Source organism: Spizellomyces punctatus (genome assembly GCF_000182565.1).
Source record: "Spizellomyces punctatus DAOM BR117 chromosome Unknown supercont1.21, whole genome shotgun sequence".
Classification (NCBI taxonomy): domain Eukaryota; kingdom Fungi; phylum Chytridiomycota; class Chytridiomycetes; order Spizellomycetales; family Spizellomycetaceae; genus Spizellomyces; species Spizellomyces punctatus.
This window is the reverse complement of record NW_015971557.1, coordinates 174,302-193,016: the sequence shown is the minus strand read 5'-3', so window position 1 is coordinate 193,016 and position 18,715 is coordinate 174,302. Positions and strand designations below refer to the sequence as shown.

Below are 18,715 nucleotides of genomic sequence, written 5' to 3'. Positions count from 1 at the left end.
ACCCAGGCGATGAGCGTTCGCTTTCCGCGCATTTTGGAGATTTCATCCTTCTTCATTCGTCATTTACAACGACCGCCCACACAAGCAGTTTCCCAGAGTACAAGGAGCAGAGGCCAGCGCTGTGCTTTTTCGAACTTTAGCAAATGGTGCTTTAGCACACTTTAAGACAATAAATTTGACCGTTAAACGACAAGAATGGGAAACTGTTTGGGTGCAACCGCCTCCTACTGCTGCCCAAACTCGAGCTGGGCAACCGCAGGAGGACGCGGTCTTCCAACTCAGCTCACATTCGACTATGACGAAATCGATGACTTGGAATTCGAAAACCTTCTCAATAACCCACATGGACCTCACGGTGCTTTCGGCAGCCCAAGACAAAGTAGTGCGTTTTGGGAGAGACTGGCCGCACTTTTCAGGTTCCGACGTGAGGGGGTGGTTGGAGCCGATGGAGTGGGGAGGATTGTTCCAGGTGCTTTTAGAGCTGGTGGATATCAGGCAGTGCCGACAGGCGTTGGGTTTGATGAACCTGTTGTACGTGATGACGACTTGGAAGACGACGAGTTTTTACGACATGAGGAAGACGCAGAGTTGATGAGTAATGAACAGATACGAAGGATCACAAGTTTTGCTCAAAGCCAGGTTGGTTTAATGTTGACTTTGCGCGGCTGAAACGGGCATGCGTAATTGACGATTACTACCTTATCAAGCAGCGCCCAGTAACACGACCACCTCCTTCGACAACCCCTCCATCAAAGCCAGAAAGACCTGAACCAAAGCAGGCACTGACTCCAAGCAAGCAGCTGGTTGACATTTCCTCCAATGAGGAACCTCTCTCCACAGCATTGTCAGACACACAAGTAACGACTGATAGCGACAACGCACCACTACGTGCCCCACGCCCAATGACAACATTCCAAACCTTCCGCCCAAAAAGACGTGCTAGTGCCGCGGTATCGGCCGCGGCGATTTTCAGTTCCTCCGTGGACGGACCAGCAACCGAAGGAGAAGAAGAAGAAGGATTTGGGTATGTTTGTGACTTGGGTGGTACACACGCAGATATCTCATGAATCCATCCCAATTCTTATTGTATATAGTCAATTCCAAACCGCCACACCCCGCCAAGAACTTACTGACCCCCTTCAAGAATTACCCGCCCCTGAAGTAGTCAATGAACAACCGAATCCGATATCTGCATCAGAAACGCTGAATGTAGATGAGGAGCCTGCGGAAACAGAAGCTGACGCACCTGGACAGTCAGTTACTGCGGAAAATACTGAAGAGAAGGAACCTGTACAAACGGATCCTTTACAGGCGGTAGCAATGTGAGACGCTACGTGAAAAGATTGGATGGAGCTTTTTTTGTAGTTTATTTTGAGATGTAGATAATTGCCAAAAAAACAAAAGGTTATGACCTCCTAGCAGATAGTTGTTCAAGCCACGCTAGTTGCATACAATGGGTAACAGGAATCAACACACATGTTAAAAAGGCAAAAATATACAGATTACAATATTACACGGGTAAAGGGTATCAGCATATCATACAGCGAAGAATTGGCATCAAGCAAAAACAATAATACCCACTATCTCCTTTCACCCACAACCCCCTCGATCTCTGGAAACACGATCCCCCAGACTTCATCTAAAAGACTATACGCCAATTGTTGGTTCAATCTTCTGTTTTGAAATACCGCCCATAGACGGTTAGCCCCCTTTCGGGCATTTTTGCGTCCAACCATGCCGCCCAATAATTCCGGTAAAAGACTCGAGAGTTTACTTTGGGCTGCAGTTTTTGTACGAAGTTTATTTGCTGGTGTTCGGTCTTGTTTGGACGGAGAAGAGACGGGTGGGGAATAAAAGGAGGCAGCGTTTGGCCAAAATGTTTCTCTGAGATGCGTGAGGTAAAATGCAATGTTGTCTTCAGAGACCATCCATCGGAGGTTTTCAGTTACTTTACGCTCAACGGTTCCACCGAATAGTTGCTGAAGGACGAGTCCAACAGCTTGTCTTCGGAACCAGTTGTTCTTTTCACGAAGCTCAAACAATTCAATGAATAGATCGAATATTGCGTCTGTGGTGGAGGCGGCTGGTAATACTTCGCCGGTAGTTGAAGATGGTGCGGGAGAGTAGGCTGATGAATTGATGGTTGGACTGATCGATGGTTCGCTTTTACTTGGCGGCCGAGCAAGCAGTCCACTACGGAATCCAGCATCGTTTCCTTCAGAGGGAAAAATGGAGGGAGATGACAATGGGGCGCCATCGTTTCGTTGAGGATCGCGATGTGCTGCGTCAGTAGACTCATCCGCATTTTGCAAAAGGTTCTTCAAGAGGGACCGCTTCGGACGTCGATCGGATAAAATAGAAGATCGAACGGTCAACAATTTCGCAACATGTTCATGACAGATGAATCGCCTTAGCTCTGACGATTGGCAAATATCGGTATATTTCATTATGCTCTGAGGAGGGCGTTACGTGACCTTAGCTTGTAGTAATAAGGCTGTAACGGGAGCTGTTTTCTCACCTGTAGATAATCATCCAGTGCAACCCTACGATTCTCAACAAAGTCCTTCTTCAACTTCATAATTCCTTTCAACACTTTGCTAGGGAAATCCAATCGTTGTACAATCGGAAACTTGGATCTCAGAGTTTGATGTAACGTGAAAAATTCGGAATAACGTCGCAAAATTGTCCAGGAGCGAGATTTCGCTTCGCTTCCTGTTGTGGGTTCTCTCATGTCGGGCGCATTCAAAAGTGTAACTTGGATAATGTACGCTGCATACTCTTTTCCATCTCTGGATACAATGCGAGTGTCAACAATTTCAGCTTTTGCACGCTCCTGCAATAAAAATATTGGTCATTAAAGGGCAAAGATCAGTCGCAGACGCCGGTATAAGAACATACGGGTGTGATGAATTCCCTGATCTCGGTTTCTTCCATCTTTGTTTTCTCCCCTCTGGCTTCACTCAAAAGGGCGCCAAGTCCCAATTTCATCAATTCTAGCTCGCGCAATCGGTCGGGTGGCCATGCCTCCGTCTCGGCCTGCGCAATTTGTCTAGCTACCTCATTCTCTTCATGTGTCAGTCGCTCAATACGGTCAGAAAGGTCTTTCAAGGCTTTCGGCGATCCAAGTACTAATGGGAGCGAGACGGGAATTTTGGGATGTCGCGATAAAACGGACAGAGTCGGATCGTCGGTGGTATCATGGGTTCTTGATTGGATATCGGTACTAGTAGATAGCGTACTCCCAACCAAATCATCCTCATGCTCCTCAAAATCCACTTCCACATCCTCATTTTCAGGATCATCATCTTCGGAAGTAGAGCTAACTTCGTTATCGGAACCAAGAGTGAAACGCAGTCGACCGCGATCCCGTACTCCATCCGATTGATCACTGGACAATATGCTGGCAGGCGATTTGGTACGGCTGCGGACGGGCGATGAGGCAGTACTACCCGAAGCCATCTTTCCACTCGAGTTCCTTCTAAACAATCCAGCTAACCTGCCAGACATTTTTTCTCCCATGCCAACCAATTGACTTGTTTCGCTGTCCTTCCGTCTCCCCTCCATAGCGTCAACAGATCGGGGCTTCACCTTCATCCTTCGCCCTTGCACCTTGCTCCTACCCCTCAAAAACGGCCCTGCGAAGGCATTGTCCGGATTATCTAGTATAGACTGCAGCTCTCCTTCCACGTTGTCGATGGAGTCAGTGCGAACGGGAGGTAACGGAGGTACATTGGCTGGATGACCAGCAGGGAGAATAGGCTCAACTTCACCCGCTGCCTTTGACTTTCCCTTTTTGAATACGTTGATAAATGATTTCTTTTTTGGCACGACGGAACGGCTAGCATCTGGCAGTTCGTCTTCTGATCCTACAGGACTCACGACAGCTCTGTCAACTTCCGTCGATGATCGTCGCGGGTCATTATGCCCATATTCCAACTCTATTGAATCCTGCGAGCGCCTGGGGGAGTGATCCTGCATCAAGTGAGCCACAAGTTTCATGTATAATGTACTCCGCATGAAACTGGTGTAATCCTCATCCGCCATTATCCGAAAAACTTGGTCCTGAGCTTCAAACAGGATTTTCAAAGCCGCTATAACGTGGTTCTTGGCTGCACCCGGCTCCCAATGCACATAAGAAATTAATAAATCCATCTTTGTGCAGAGCTCTTTGTCAATGGCCAGTTTGGATTTAAGGTTGGGGGCCAAAAATTCCGTGTAAACACTGTGAATGTCCTCGCTGATAGGCCTCCAATCGACGTCAGATCTCTCTCCAAGCATCTCATCGTTGGTAGGGATATCGTGGTGTTCCTCATCTTCGTTCAGCTGATTTCTAACTCCGTTGACGACGATCCAGAACTGAAGATACGGCATTCTTCCCTCCTGATCCATAAATTCTGTGAAATACGACAATAAAAGTGGATCATGGAGCACTGCTGCGAGTGTTGGCCGTTCGCGTTGTTTGGCTTTCTCACGAGAGTTCTGCCAGAAAAAATATTATTACGCTAGTCTTCATGTTGCATGAAGCATGATTTCCTTACCTTATTGCGTCCCCCTAGCCCAGATATCCTCTTATCCACTCGTTTCAACGCAACTTGCAGTCTATTAATATAAATTCTCGTATCCGCAACTCTTACGCCATTAATGATATCAGATGGCCGGCAATTGGCTATACATTATGTTAATGGTGGATCTCGCACAGCCTTTGACCAAACAGCAATCTCACCTGTTTCCGTTTCTTTTTTATGCATTTCCGTCAGCACCATATCCCGTATCCGTAATGCATCCAAAAGGTTATCGCAGCGTTTGATGAGCTTGATAAATTCGTCAAATGTACGCATACGGGGTGCTAAAGAACTTTCAGAATCGAGCGTCGGTAACGGGGGTTGCTTTTCTAAAACCTCTTGGATCTTATGAAGGAGAGTTCTGGTAGAGAGTCGGTTGACAATGTGACAAATCAGCAGCAAAAAAAAAATGGGCTGAATAGTGTACTCACTGTTCCTGTTGTAGCATTCGGTCGGTCTGGAAAAAGTCATATTTCAAAACTGTTAGAACGAACTCTTACTGACCAGCGGCATTCAAACCACGATACGCACCAACATATCAATCGTCTGATTCCAAAAATCAGGATCCGCCAAAAGGTCCAGTGCAGGCTGCACGACTTTGCATACAAGAATTTCCCTGACAATGATGACAAAAAGTCTACTAGAGATCTCATTCGCCGGGCAAATCAACGGCAAAGTTGCTTCGATTATCCGCCGTAGGTATCCGTGTTCTAACGAAACCGTTGGGGTAGGGTTGGCAGAAATGGCGGGGTGCAATCGTCCATTCATGTAATGCCTTGCTAATTGGCAGTCCATTTCATCAGATTCTGTGACGGTGCGCTGAAGCTTGTGCCCGCGCAACAGACGCTCTGCTCGTCGGTACTCCGTTACATGGGCCGTGAGCAACGGAAGCGCTCGGGAAGCAACAAAATGTACAAAGTCAATCCGCTCCAGTCGTTGCTTCACTTGGACTGAGGCGTCATATACGACTGCATCGACGCGGGACACAAAGATGGGCTCTGGACCAATGCCAGAATACCACCAGCTCCGAATAAAATCCCGACTGATAAAGAAAAGCAGGTCGTCAATGACTTGCTGGATCTGCCTGTTTTCCACAAATGCTTGTGGCCTAAAAACCACTTTTTCCTTCTCCCTCTCCATCATATAGCTCTTCCATACTCGTGGCTGCGTAAAGGTCAAAGCCCGTATTGGCCGCTTGTCTCTAACAGGTTTTCGCCCCTTGTTCCGAAAAATAATAGGAAATAGGGCATTCCACCATCCATATAGTACAACAATGCCGACGACAACCAACGCATGGTATATGAGACGATATATTATAGTGTAGTTCTTGGCGAGAATAGCGAGACATAGCACAATGACAGTTGTCCGGGGATATGCTTCAACTCTTGTGAGGATCGCATCTATGGGGGACGTGGAGGTGGTACCAGTGGGTCTATTGGTGGACGGCATATCGGAGTGCGGTTGGCGTAAGCTGCGAAGACCATCGTAGGAATGATGGTGCAGGCGCCGTGGGAGTGGGCCCTCGGCGACACGCGTGCCTAACCGGTTGGCTTGGTCTACTACGGTATGTACATACACCAGGGGATAAACCGGTGACAACCGGTTCGGAAAAGCTAATATAACCAATCTACGCTACGACCCTGCTGAACACTTCTGGTCTACCGTGCCCATCCAACATTGATTGCACGATCATCAGCATATTGCAGGTGCTCAGCGTATCTCTGTTCCAGTATGTCCCGACAGCAAGGCGATCGCATGTGGGCAAGTTGGCAGGGTTCCTATCAAGTTCTGCCAATTAGAACTCCATCAATTCTTCTGGCACGTGATCAAATCCGCATTTCGCTATATAAAAGCGGCATTTGGAAACTGTTCTAACTTATGTACGATGTCTACCTCACTGTGAGTAACGATGGGCGTTCGCGGGCTGCAAAAGCTCCTCTCACGGAAGAGGGAAGCTTCTAAGCAAAAAAAGAGGAAGAAACATCGCGAGGTACGTGTACTCCTCCGTAAAGTGACTTCGTTCTCCCCTTCGATTCTCCTGATCGCCCTACTCTGACCGGCAGCAGAATGGCTCGACCGTGTGCAACTACGATCTTCGTGAGGGTGATTCTGCCTCTGCCTTCAATGAGTCCGCAGGCTGTTTGCTTGACGGAGACGTCTGGACAGTGGATTCTGATAGCGACGAGGAGGGACGAGGAGGAAGAGAAGGAACTGACGGTCCTGCATCAGGTGAGGCGTTCACTTGCAAGCCACGCCAACGACGGTCCCGATTGCTTCAATAAGCCTTCCAGTTGCAGTGCCGTCGGGAGAACCCGAACTCATACCCAACAACTCCAGACTGTATGTGGACGCGTTAGGGTTTATCTATCACCTGTTCGCCAAGCAGGAAGGAAAGACGAGAGGCAGGAAAGAAGACTCACTACCAAGAATGAACCGTGAAGGTCATGCCTCCGGCTCAGCGCACTCGTTCCGTAGAGAGTATGGCGGAGCTTACCGAGCCTTTGACAGCTTCGTACGCCGAGAAGTTCGATACCTACAATCACTCGGCGTTTTTGAGAGCATTCTCTTCTACTTTGACGGGGAGATGCTCCAGGCGAAGCATGCGACGCATGAGGAGCGAGTTCTGCAGAAAGAACAAAGGTGGAGCAACTTGTATCGCTATTTTTGCGGTCGGACCTCCACGCCGCCGGCTCAGGAAGTTTTCCCGATGCCTCCGTTGATCTTTGAGCAATTCCTTCGAACACTGGAAGCTATCACGCGTGAGAATGAGCTCGAAGTTGATCTTGCCGATGAGTTCGATCGCCTGACTATCAGCCAGACCGCAGCAGGTGGCACAGTAGAAGAAAGCGTGTCTCCCTCCTCCTTTGCTTGTCCTACTGCGAAAATTTCTATCGTACAATGCAAGGTGGAAGCGGACATTGAGATCGCTCGAGACGTAGAGCTCTGGAACGAACAATCGTCAGCGTCCTCATGCGGAGGAGCGTCACCCCCAGGCCGTGCCTACTGCTACGGAGAGGACAGTGACTACTTCCTGATGCGAGGCTGTCCATACATCAGATTTGGTCGCATATCAGAGCGCCAGCCATTTAATGCCGATGGGTCGAATGCAGTGCTTGTCAGCCACCAACCTCATCACGTTGTGGCACTTGAGGTATGGAGACGAGAGGAGGTGGCAGCGATGCTCAGCTTGACCGAGTCTCAGCTGGTTGAACTCGGAATTCTCATTGGCAACGACTACACGATGGAATACTCGCGGTCTGATCTGAAAGCGCGTAAGATGCACAAGAACAACACCGAGGAGTACGCAGAGGTTGCGGTCCAAGTGCCGGATGAACATTCAAACGATGCAATCGAGGAGTTGCTCTCGATAGTCCGTGAGGGAGGCGAAGGGTTCAAACTGACATCAGACAATCGCGACCTGCAGTCTGCCATAGCTCTCTCCAGAGCCATCTATGAGCATCAAAAGGACGATTGGACGTTCATCATGCAGGCGCTGAAGGCGGACAGGACCTCTAACGATGACGATAAGGACGTTAAGCCTCCATCAGGACTGGCGGACGCATCATCAACACGAGCCGAGGAAGAAGATGATGACGATGAGGAAGAAGAAAACAGCGAAAGTGACGAAGCACAGTCCTCATCAATGTTGGGCCTCACGTCCGAGCAGCGACGATGCCTTGAGTCGTGGGCAAGAGATGAGACTTGGAAACGGATAGCGATGAGTCGAGGGGTCGCGCGCGCACTGCTCCATCAGTTGACACAGCCGCTGACCTCCGCCGACTCGAAGACAAAAAGAGCGATCTTCACCGTGTTTACTTCCACTCATCTTGCAGCGTTGGACAGGATGCTGGAGACGCTACAAAGTCCCACTGTCCTTGATCCTGGGGAGAAGTTGCCCAACGATGAACGCGACGACAGTGACGGCGCCTTCCTCCTTCGTAATCTGAACGTGGCGCATCCTCTCGACACCTTTCTACGACCAACCTGGCGAGACTTCCAGGCCGCTCACACTTATCAACTGATCCTGAGGCATTTCTTTCGGCCGTCAACGAAGCGCAACAGGACACGGGAACTGCTCCACCCCTCTGTACCCTTTGAAGATGTAGTGGGTCACCCACAGCACTATTATGAGGGAGAGATCTTTCACAAGCTCATGGTGCAGTTACACGTGGGCGGAGATGATGAGCCCTTCGCAGAAGAAGAGCCGTTGCCAGAAAGCCATAGTGCAACCAACAGCTCCCCTTCAACGCCTAGGACAACAAGTGCCGAATCGCTCCCTATCGATGCGTACCGGGAAGAGATTCTCCGCAAAGTTCGAAGTGACCGCGTGACGATTATTCACGGGGAAACGGGATGTGGAAAGTCCAGCCGGCTTCCGGTGATGCTGCTAGAAGACGCTAATGAACGTGGAGAGCGCTGCAAAATCTACATCTCACAACCTCGACGAATCGCTGTGACAGGTCTCACGCGGAGACTACGTCCGGAGCTCGGCAAGCGTGTGGGCATGTTGATGGGCCACGGCATTAGAGATATCTTCCATGAAACAAAGATCATCTTCTCGACAACCGGCTACTTGGTGCGCTTGATTGCAGGCAACATCGGCGCACTCCAATCGGCCACACATCTGATCGTTGACGAGGTCCATGAGCGCTCAATCGATAGCGATGTGATCTGTCTATTGTGCAAGCGAATACTCCGGGATTTGCCACATATAAAAATTATACTGATGAGCGCTACGATTCACACTGAGCTCTACAGAGCGTATTTCTTGGGCATATGGCCTGGAAATCGGTCTACCTCTTGTCGGAGAATGGACGCTGCGAATGACGAAGTAGACAGCGACAGCGACAATGACGATAACTTCTCTTCGCCTGACTCCAAGGACTTGGATGAGGAAGTTGGTCTTGGGAGTGGACCCTATGGTGACATGAAATGCTTGTCGGTCGGAGCAAAACGCTTTGAGCTCGACATTTTGGTGAGCGGCCTGCTCGTCGCTTCAGTCCGCCGCTAATATCGTTTTCTGTTGACTTGCTCACTCCTTTCGATCTCATAGTATGCCAGCGACATCGCACAGAGGATCTTCAAGGAGAACCGGGTGATGAAGCGGCTCAGCAACACTATCGAAGCAATGACAGCGAAAGCGTCAGTGACGACGATCCCGAGTGAGGGCATAGCGAGGCATCAGCTTCGAGTTGCAGAAGAGCTCATAAGAAGGCACATTGCTGTTGGCACTGGAGTTCTAGTGTTCCTTCCAGGCATTTATGCCATCACAGAGCTCTGGAGCCTCCTCGAAGCCGATTCGAAACTAAGCCTCTTCATAGTGCACTCTGAGGTCCCGTTCGAGGAGCAAGTCGACATCTTCTCGTCTGTTCCAGATGACAAGATCAAAGTGGTTCTTGCAACAAATGCTGCGGAAAGCTCAATTACAATCCCTGATGTTGATGTTCTCATATGCCTTGGTACGTGTAAATCGATGCGCTATAGCGAGACCCCGCACGAGAGCGTCCTCACTGGCAGGTGGATATCAAAAGCCTCAGCAACACAAAGAGCGGGACGCACGGGACGAGTGCGGCCTGGGACTGTATATCGTCTCTATAGCGAGAAGTTGCATAGACAGTTTCACGAGCATGACACTCCGGAAGTGTTGCGCACAACTCTAGAAGAAGTGATTGTGCAGTTGCTGGCGGCGTTGGAGCATCCAGATGACTTTGGCGGCATCGTTCCCGTTCTGAGCGAGCTCATCGAACCTCCTGATATCAGCAACGTGAGCAAGAGCCTGGGGCGCCTCTTGCACCTCAACCTTATAGACGAGACTGAAAGGCTGACTCCCAGTGGACGGTTTGCTGGGCAGATGCCTGTTTCACTGGAGCTCTCTCGTCTTCTCCTCTTCGGCATTCTCCTTGGCATCCCAACTGAGGCGATTGTCCTTGCTGCCGTGCTGTCCGTTGGGAGAACGCCGTTCCGCACCGCCGTTCCGATGATCCACACAGATGTGAAGGACTATAACGATATTATTCGGCAGTCGATGACTGCTGCAGACGAGATTGACAAAGGATGCGGATCAGAACCAATTCTTTGGCTCAAGCTGGTCTCAATGTGGTTTACAATGTCAAATGAGAATGAAGCGACTGCCTGGGCAGTGCAAAAAGGCATTGCGCCAAAACGGCTGAAGCAAATGTCACTCTTGGCAGAGAGTTTGCATCTCCGTGTAAGTAGGTTCCTCTTGGAAAACGTGCCCAACTATAGGGACGAAGGAGCATCAAGACATGAAACCCATCGGAGGAACGCGGAGTTTCCCCGTGGCCTTTTGCGAGAGCTCATCTCGCTTAGCAAACTGGACGGCAAAACGCTAAATCGCCTTAGACTTATCCTCACATGGACTTTTCCCGACAAACTTCTCTGTTCCAAGGCTCACAAGCTAAAGAAGATGGCGAAGGCCACGAAACCTTTGCAGCAGCCTTCGAGAGTGGAAGAGCAGGAGTGGACAGCATCTGCCTTTCAAATGGAGCTTGAAAACGTTGCCGTCTCTGCAGAGCAGCTCGCAACACTCCTTCCTCAGCAGCCGCGCGACTTTGAGAGCTTTAACGGATGGAAGCTGGAGCGGCTGTATAAGCGGCTGTATAGAGCCGATATGTTCAAGAGCAACTTGAACCACGTTGTAGCTGATCTTTTGGCGGTCGGCAGCGACCTGGGAGTCCAAATGTTCTGGGTCATTATGGACGTAGAGGGATCATCTGCCGTTGAGGACGAGAAGAGCGAAGGGATAGCAGCCGCGAAGGTGAAGAACAACACGACACTAGCATCTTCCAGAGAACTAAGACTTCTCATATCAAAAAAATTTGGTAGAGCGTTAAAAGAAGGCACAGAGCCAGTTGCGGATGACCAGATGTCCCACTTATTCCGTGCAGAATTCTTATCGTTAGTATCAAGATTAGGTCTTCAGGAGATTGAGCTGAAGCTGCTCCCCACGAAGCAAGGCTACGAAACTTACATTGCTAAGACTTCCACCGCAAGCTGCGCCCAATACGACGTCTATTCACGTACCGTTTCCTTCGCCACCGACGATGATGAGAAGCTTTTAATAGCCTTGAGTTCGAGGCTGCCTTCCTCGTTTTATCTCCAAATACCTGCAGCTGGAAAGGCGCGGCTTGTTTGCACCGATATCCACAGTATCACAGAGGAGATGCTCCGCAGAATTTTTTTCTTCCAAGGGATTGAGAAGCGGTCAGAGCAGTCCAGTCACACCCAAACCCTTGAAGACGCTCTGCAAATAAGGGATGACTCCTTTGGCATGGCATCTTCCTTGGCGAAGGACACCACCATCGAATCTTCTGTTCTCTTGCAATCGAGCGTCTTAACCGTCGCTTACAGAGCGCCGAAGACAGTTGGCGCTGGTGAGGCTGTGACTTGTCCTCTCATACACGACGTCCCGCTCAGTTGTCGAGTTCTCTGGTCCAGCATGAGAGGGAACCTCAAAGATTGCGAACTGAGGCTGCCTGACTTGAAAGAAGACCGTGGAGGACTGAAGTCCTCTCCCGCACCACACTCACAACGGGTTGAAGGTTCAAAGAAGTCAAATAAGGCCAACAAAGGCAAGAGCTCAGCGAAGCAAGAAGGGAAGTTGGGTCAAGATCAAGACGGAAAGGCTGCGATTCCAGCCAGCTTGACGCCAGTGATAGCGACAAAAGTGCTTCCGTCAACCCCCGCCTGGCAGCGTCTGGGAAAGATCACAACCTCTGATGCACCACCCGCTCCTAGTGACTGTAGTATCTCACGCAACTCTTTCTGTGGTGTATCGGCCCACCTAGGCCGAGGTGCTCTCTTTGCAGTGGCCTCTTCCTTCGTACTCTTTGATAACGGTAGAGTCAGGGTGAATGAAGGTATTACACTTCTTCCCCCGGGCCACCGGTGGCTATCGCTGGCGCTGCTCTGCTTAGGTGTTAAGCAGCTACACCCGACACTGTTGAGACCAACGCGAAAGGGGCTGAAGCGTGAGAAAGAAGGTGCCCTTGATGGTGTCTTTGATTCTCCTCTCGACAGCACTGATACCAGCCTCTGCGACCAAGTGAGAGGGCTTCTTAGCTTTGCATTCCTTCCGTCGACCTTGGGGCCACATTTGTTCGAGTGGAACTTGCCATTGGTTGACACGATCGAAAGGATTTTCCAAGAGTGGGAACGTTGCGACGACAGGCCGACGCCTGTAATCAACCGCCAGGAAGTAGATACTCCACGATGTGGGCTTTCTCCCTCTTCAGGAAAGCCCGCAGTGCCTTCTGCGACAGATGACGAGTCGACACCGTCCGTCCCACCCTCCAATGCTGCTGGTGGGGGCTTCAAGCTCTGCCCACTTTGCCAACAAAGTTTTCCCACCATCTCGCTCTTGGTGAAGCACATGAGAGTCAAATCCACTCATGGGCTGAAGAAGTCGGAGATTGCCCTCGCTCTATGGGGATCATTGACCCGCTGCCCACGCTGCCCGTCAAGCAGGACAAAGGTGTACCTCAGGCCCCATCGACTTCGCAGTCATCTTACCAGTCCAGCCCACGAATTGACCGTGGGAGAGGCAGAAGTTATCGTCGCCGAGGTTCTCCCCCCGATCCCTACCGCAGTGCCTTCTGTCACAGATGACGCATCGAGACCGTCCGTCCCACCCTCCAATGCTGCTGGTGGGGGCTTCAAGCTCTGCCCACTTTGCCAACAAAGTTTTCCCACCATCTCGCTCTTGGTGAAGCACATGAGAGTCAGATCCACTCATGGGCTGAAGAAGTCGGAGATTGCCCTCGCTCTATGGGGATCATTGACCCGCTGCCCACGCTGCCCGTCAAGCAGGACAAAGGTGTACCTCAGGCCCCATCGACTTCGCAGTCATCTTACCAGTCCAGCCCACGAATTGACCGTGGGAGAGGCAGAAGTTATCGTCGCCGAGGTTCTCCCCCCGATCCCTACCGCAGTGCCTTCTGTCACAGATGACGCATCGAGACCGTCCGTCCCACCCTCCAATGCTGCTGGTGGGGGCTTCAAGCTCTGCCCACTTTGCCAACAAAGTTTTCCCACCATCTCGCTCTTGGTGAAGCACATGAGAGTCAAATCCACTCACGGGCTGAAGAAGTCGGAGATTGCCCTCGCTCTATGGGGATCATCGACCCACTGCCCACAGTGCCCATCAAGCAAGCAAAAAAGGGTGTACCTCAAACCCCGTCAACTTCTCGATCATCTTACCAGCACAGTTCATGAATTGACCGCGGAAGAGGCAGAAGTCACCGTCACCGAGGTTTTCAACCTGAACCGGACCGAGGCTGTGCACTCACCGTAAGCGTTAGCACGACCAAAGTCAGCCGAAGGTTAAAAAGCGGAAGCCCAATACGTCTAAGCGCATACAAATCTGTCCTCTCCAATATACGTTGCATGCAAAAAGCGGATTCTGAAAACGTGTTCTCTGTGTTGCAGGTAAACCTGAGCACAAGCCACCCGTCTTCTGATGAGGGGCCCGAAAAACGTCCGAGCAGGATAAAGGAATTTGGGTGGCTGTCGAACGGGAATGAGTGATGTGACTTCCTTTTTTTGCGCAAAATTGGATAAAAAATAGCAAGCCCGACAGCCTAAAGGGTTAGGGTTTGTGGTGGAGTTTGTATTGCGGTTAGGGTTGGTCGGTTTCCAAATACTATTTCAAATCAACAAGAGATGTATGCTATATGCTATCCCAAGTATCCCCCTTCGCCTTCGCTTCCCGTCGGCAGCAGCCGTAGGCAGGATATCGCCTACATAAACCGTTGCAGAACTAGGAAGAGCTCCGCCTCCTTCTGCCAGAGTCAGACCGTCGTGGGCCATTACTAACACCGGAAAACCTGTCCTGCATCCGAGGAGTCAAATCCTTGAAGTATTTGTTGTTCACCGGAAATTCTTCTCAAGGAATCGGAAGAAGCTCATGAGCCGTTGCAGACAGAACGCCGCCACCCTGCTCCAACCGCCGCACCGCGCGATACGAAAGCCTGCTCCAGTACCTCCATGCATTCCATGTCCATTCCCTCTGCACCAACAACCAATCAAACTTTCAAATAAGGAATGCCCGACGACGCACAGATGGGTTTGGAGGAAGAATTGGCCGAATTTGCGGCGGTTTGCGATGAAAACTCACGACAAGTGATTGACCGAATTGCTAAGGATATTCAAGACCGCTTGTATAGGGAGCTTTGGGAGCTTCCTGATCCGGAGCAAAACACCAAGTTCCAGCCTAGTGCCATTTTCCATCACCTCCACACTATGCATTCCAACATGTACCCCATGTCCACCCTTCTTCTCGAAACTCTAGTCTGCATTACCCCAGGTTTTGGTTGTTACCATAAATAAAGCTGACATGCACTGCACTGCACCATGTAACATTTCGTACTCACATCCCCCGTTAGTAACAAATAGCTAGATAAAACAAGTATCTTGAAAGCAAGTAAAATGTCAGCCCCACTTGGATGTGGAAGAAACATGGCTAGTTATCCCAATTTCTAGTCAAACTGACGGACCCATGTCTAAACATGTGAAGAGAGAATAAGTAACGAACAGCCTTTGCAAATGATCGGTGTGTGTACGTTTTGTGATTTTATGGGATTGGCATGGGATACCATCATGGAGGGATGTTATCGATATCCAGCGATTCAACTTCTCTAATCCTGAATGCCATTAGCGTTTCTACTTTGTTTTATCAAGATTATGGGATAAATAGTATTGTATTTATCGTTATTTTATCTTGCATTCACCCACTAATTGCCATTATTCAAGTAATTATCCATCCCCAAAGCTGTACAAAAAAGTGAAAGTAAAAAAAAAACCGTACTTCCCATTTCCCATCTCTCTCTAAAAAGATCTAAGAGCAAACCCCCATCATCAAAGCTTGATTCCACACCATAAACTAGCATACATATTCACGCGATCAATGTACATTGTCGAGCCCTCCCGGATCTGCAGGGGCTTGACATCAAATCCTTTCTGCTCGAAAATAATATTGTACCAAGGCCTCTTGCCGGCTGATCGCCAATAGACTCTTCCTCCAGTAGCGCACTTGCGGGCCACCATACCAATCTCGGCTTCGGCATCCTCGTGCGAGAACCAGTCAAGATGGTCCATAAGAATAATGCGAGTCAGTTCTCCGTCCTCACATTCGCGCTCGAGAACAGATACAATAACGTCCGTGTGAATTTTGATGGCGTTGAGGCGAGCAGGTTGGGTTTGGAGGGCTCGGTATCCTTCTTTAGATAAATATGCGGGAACATTACGAGGGTTGTATTTAAGCATGAGAGGGAGGTAGTAAAAGTAGTTGTCGGTGCGAAGATGGGTATTTTCGATCACAGGATCAAAAGTGTTGACAATGTATTCATACGCCGTGCCTGCATAGAAAGATATAGCTGTCAGTCGCTACTGACACGAATTTAATGCAGCGAAATGATCTCACCTTCTTCAATCAGCATCTGCATCTGAGCCGGCGGAACGCCCAAAGCACCCCAAAGGAATCGATCATTGTTAAGGAGAGTAATAAGCCATGTGCTCAAAAAGTGGGGCCGAATCTCTTCTTTCCAGATCTGTTTTTGCTCATCCAAAGTGACAGCACTGCACATCCTTCGGACAGCGTCCCTTAAACCACGAAGCTTGATAACGAATTGGAAAACCCGAATAGCCAATCCGGAGCATCCGGTCTGGAAGAGGTTACTGAAGCCAGCATTTTCTTTCCAGAACGAGAAGGCAGAAGGACTGAGGAAGGGAGACAGCTTGGTGTCGAGGACACTCTCAAAGTTTGGAATATGGCCTTCACCAAACAACTTCCAAAACTCTGAAAACTCGAGGCTAGATATACCGGCCAGCTTCAACTCCAGCATATTGTTCTGGCATGGGTTCAGGTCAACCGCATGGATACTAGATAATTGGTCCGACAGTTTAGCAATGCAGATATGGCTAAACTACAAAATATTGTAACTCACCGAGCCGGCCCGACTTTGGCAGCGTACTCCAGAACGTTACATCCTCCAGATGTAATGACCAACATTCGGTCATTAGGTGTAAGCTCCATAAACTCCAAATCCACGCGAGGATCTTCCCAAGCAAACGCATAAATGTAAGTGGAGAATCGGGAAAGCAACTTTGGGTCAAAGGGTTGGCGCCATCGGTAGCCATGACCGTGAATATGATCCGAAAGCACATGCCCGTTGCCTTGGCACGCTACCGGTAGGACTTTTTCGGCTGGCAGCGGAACCTCGGGGGGACATTTGTACAACTCGCTCTCACTGTCCGATCCTGATCCGTTCAAAGCCGCAGCTTCGAGCTTGAAGGTGGGTATAGTCTGCTCTTGCTTGGCACCAATCCACACGTAGTAGGGTATCTTGACAAAGGGCTTGATGAACTTGTTTTTGCCGTTGAATGACTTTACGGTTTTGAATTTGTGTTCGAGATATTCTCGGCGACATGGGTGCAGATATACGTTGTCAAAGTCAAACCAAATCGACCAGAACCAGCGCATCAACCAGCTGAGTTGGCGGCTTGGGTCCGCAGATCGCTTTTGGGAAACGTAGAAATCAGCGATACCTATAGATACAGGAGACCATCAGTGTCGAGAAACTAACCATGAAAGTCACCGAGAGGTACATACCAAATATGCCGTTAGGACTCAATACTTGTGCGAGACGATCAATCAGCGGGTAAAAGGTTTCAATCATGGACAGAGAGTAGGACATTGTAATCAAGGCAATCTCAAGATCTTCTGGGCCATCTTCCTCGGGAATCGCAAATTTGGATGCATCCATGCAGAGAACACGAACGTTGTTCCAACCCAAGCGCTGGAACCGTTGCCGCGCAACTTCGCACAAGGAAGGTGTAATGTCCACCAAATACACTCGAGTAAAGTTGGAGATGGGAAATGTCGCGTTCATCTTTTCGATATTCTCGCCCGTCCCGCCACCAACATCGATCCAGGCGGTGCGCTTGCTAGGTGCGTTGGGGAAAGTCGGAGAAGACGGCGGAGACGGGAGGACAGAAGGCTGCTTGGAAAAGAGTTCGGTCTTGGCTGCCACGTCATTCTCGGATGCCGCAGGGTATACCTGTTGAAGTTGAGCGCCACAGAGCCTCAGCATTGTGCTCCGGCCGCGAAGCAGTCTAAGATAATGAGGTAAGATATACAATCAAGACAACTAAAGTTATTGCTGCCTACAAACCTTTTACGCGTCACATCGTACACTTCAGCCTGGCCTTCGTAAAACTGTTCAAGGCGCTTTTGATGTTCATCTGAATCGATCCCAGTGGGCTTCTTTTTCAAAAACGGCTTGATGAAGCAGTTCCAAGCAAAGACGACATAGGGCTTCCCAGCTGTGATTGTGAAGAAACCAGCCACGAGGATGCTACCGAAAGCGACAACCTGAAAGCCAGTCGGGAGATACCGGATGGCAGTGTATGAATCAGAAAGGTGCCTCTTGACCGAACCCAAGTAGGATTTGGCTGGGATCCAATCCGTGGCTAAGAGCACGGCTGCCACCAGGATGATTGCTGCAAGTCGGCCGGACAAGATGGATCCGCTCTTCGAGGACGATCCAGACCGACTGAGTTTACCTCCAGTTCCACCAACGCTAACACCATTTCCCTGGTGCGCGCCGATGATGGCGGTGCGAGGAGTCACCGTAGGTGCAGGATCTTTGGGCATGTTTCGCAAAGGTACAGGACGCAAAACAAAAGGGACAACCTCGAAAGATTGTATCTGCAGCAACTAAAAGCAGGGGACAAGACTGCACACGAAACCTTTGAGTTTACGGTGCAATGATGACCTAGAGAACAAAGGTATCTCCAGGGGGCAGAGAACGGAAGCTCTCAGTTTTTATGCATCTGTAGCTTAAATCAAATCTCATGGCAAGCACACTTTAAAGCCAATAGCGTGGACTCGTGGCCTTTCCAAGTGGATTCATTTGCAAAAGGGGATGGGTGGGGAGCATCCTTTATGGTTCTCTGGTTACAAATGGGTTGCATTTTAGATATTAAACAAGCGCTATTTAACACTATTTGGATGCAATTGAATACAATGTATGAATCCATCCACTGTTGTTATCGCACGTGGAGCTCTGTCCAGTCTCCTTTTTGTGTTTTTTAATTACATTCATTAGGGAGGGTCAACGGGGGGGAAGGAAACC

The 18,715-nt window shown here is 49.7% G+C and overlaps 4 protein-coding genes across 4 annotated transcripts; 2 read left to right on the top strand and 2 right to left on the bottom strand.

Moving 5' to 3' along the window:
• Positions 1–16: 16 nt before the first annotated feature.
• Positions 17–1,532, top strand: SPPG_08393 (uncharacterized protein). The gene is made up of 3 exons (XM_016756551.1): positions 17–639; positions 708–1,024; positions 1,095–1,532. The coding sequence occupies exons 1-3, from the start codon at positions 196–198 to the stop codon at positions 1,324–1,326; spliced, it is 993 nt and encodes a 330-aa protein (XP_016604279.1). The 5' UTR covers positions 17–195; the 3' UTR covers positions 1,327–1,532.
• On the bottom strand, positions 1,458–6,081 carry SPPG_08392 (uncharacterized protein). Its single transcript, XM_016756550.1, has 7 exons — positions 5,094–6,081; positions 4,994–5,019; positions 4,724–4,923; positions 4,539–4,666; positions 2,899–4,479; positions 2,519–2,833; positions 1,458–2,453 (listed from the first exon to the last, which is right to left on the bottom strand). The coding sequence occupies exons 1-7, from the start codon at positions 6,009–6,011 to the stop codon at positions 1,581–1,583; spliced, it is 4,041 nt and encodes a 1,346-aa protein (XP_016604278.1). The 5' UTR covers positions 6,012–6,081; the 3' UTR covers positions 1,458–1,580.
• A 120-nt stretch (positions 6,082–6,201) lies between these two features.
• SPPG_08391 (uncharacterized protein) lies at positions 6,202–15,224 on the top strand. The gene is made up of 4 exons (XM_016756549.1): positions 6,202–6,552; positions 6,626–6,791; positions 6,854–9,537; positions 9,616–15,224. Exons 1-4 carry the CDS (start codon positions 6,472–6,474, stop codon positions 13,873–13,875), a joined length of 7,191 nt encoding a protein of 2,396 aa, XP_016604277.1. The 5' UTR covers positions 6,202–6,471; the 3' UTR covers positions 13,876–15,224.
• Positions 15,225–15,242: 18 nt separating this feature from the next.
• Positions 15,243–18,472, bottom strand: SPPG_08390 (uncharacterized protein). The gene is made up of 5 exons (XM_016756548.1): positions 17,753–18,472; positions 17,191–17,693; positions 16,526–17,126; positions 16,003–16,460; positions 15,243–15,937 (listed from the first exon to the last, which is right to left on the bottom strand). The coding sequence occupies exons 1-5, from the start codon at positions 18,232–18,234 to the stop codon at positions 15,438–15,440; spliced, it is 2,544 nt and encodes an 847-aa protein (XP_016604276.1). The 5' UTR covers positions 18,235–18,472; the 3' UTR covers positions 15,243–15,437.
• Positions 18,473–18,715: the final 243 nt, after the last annotated feature.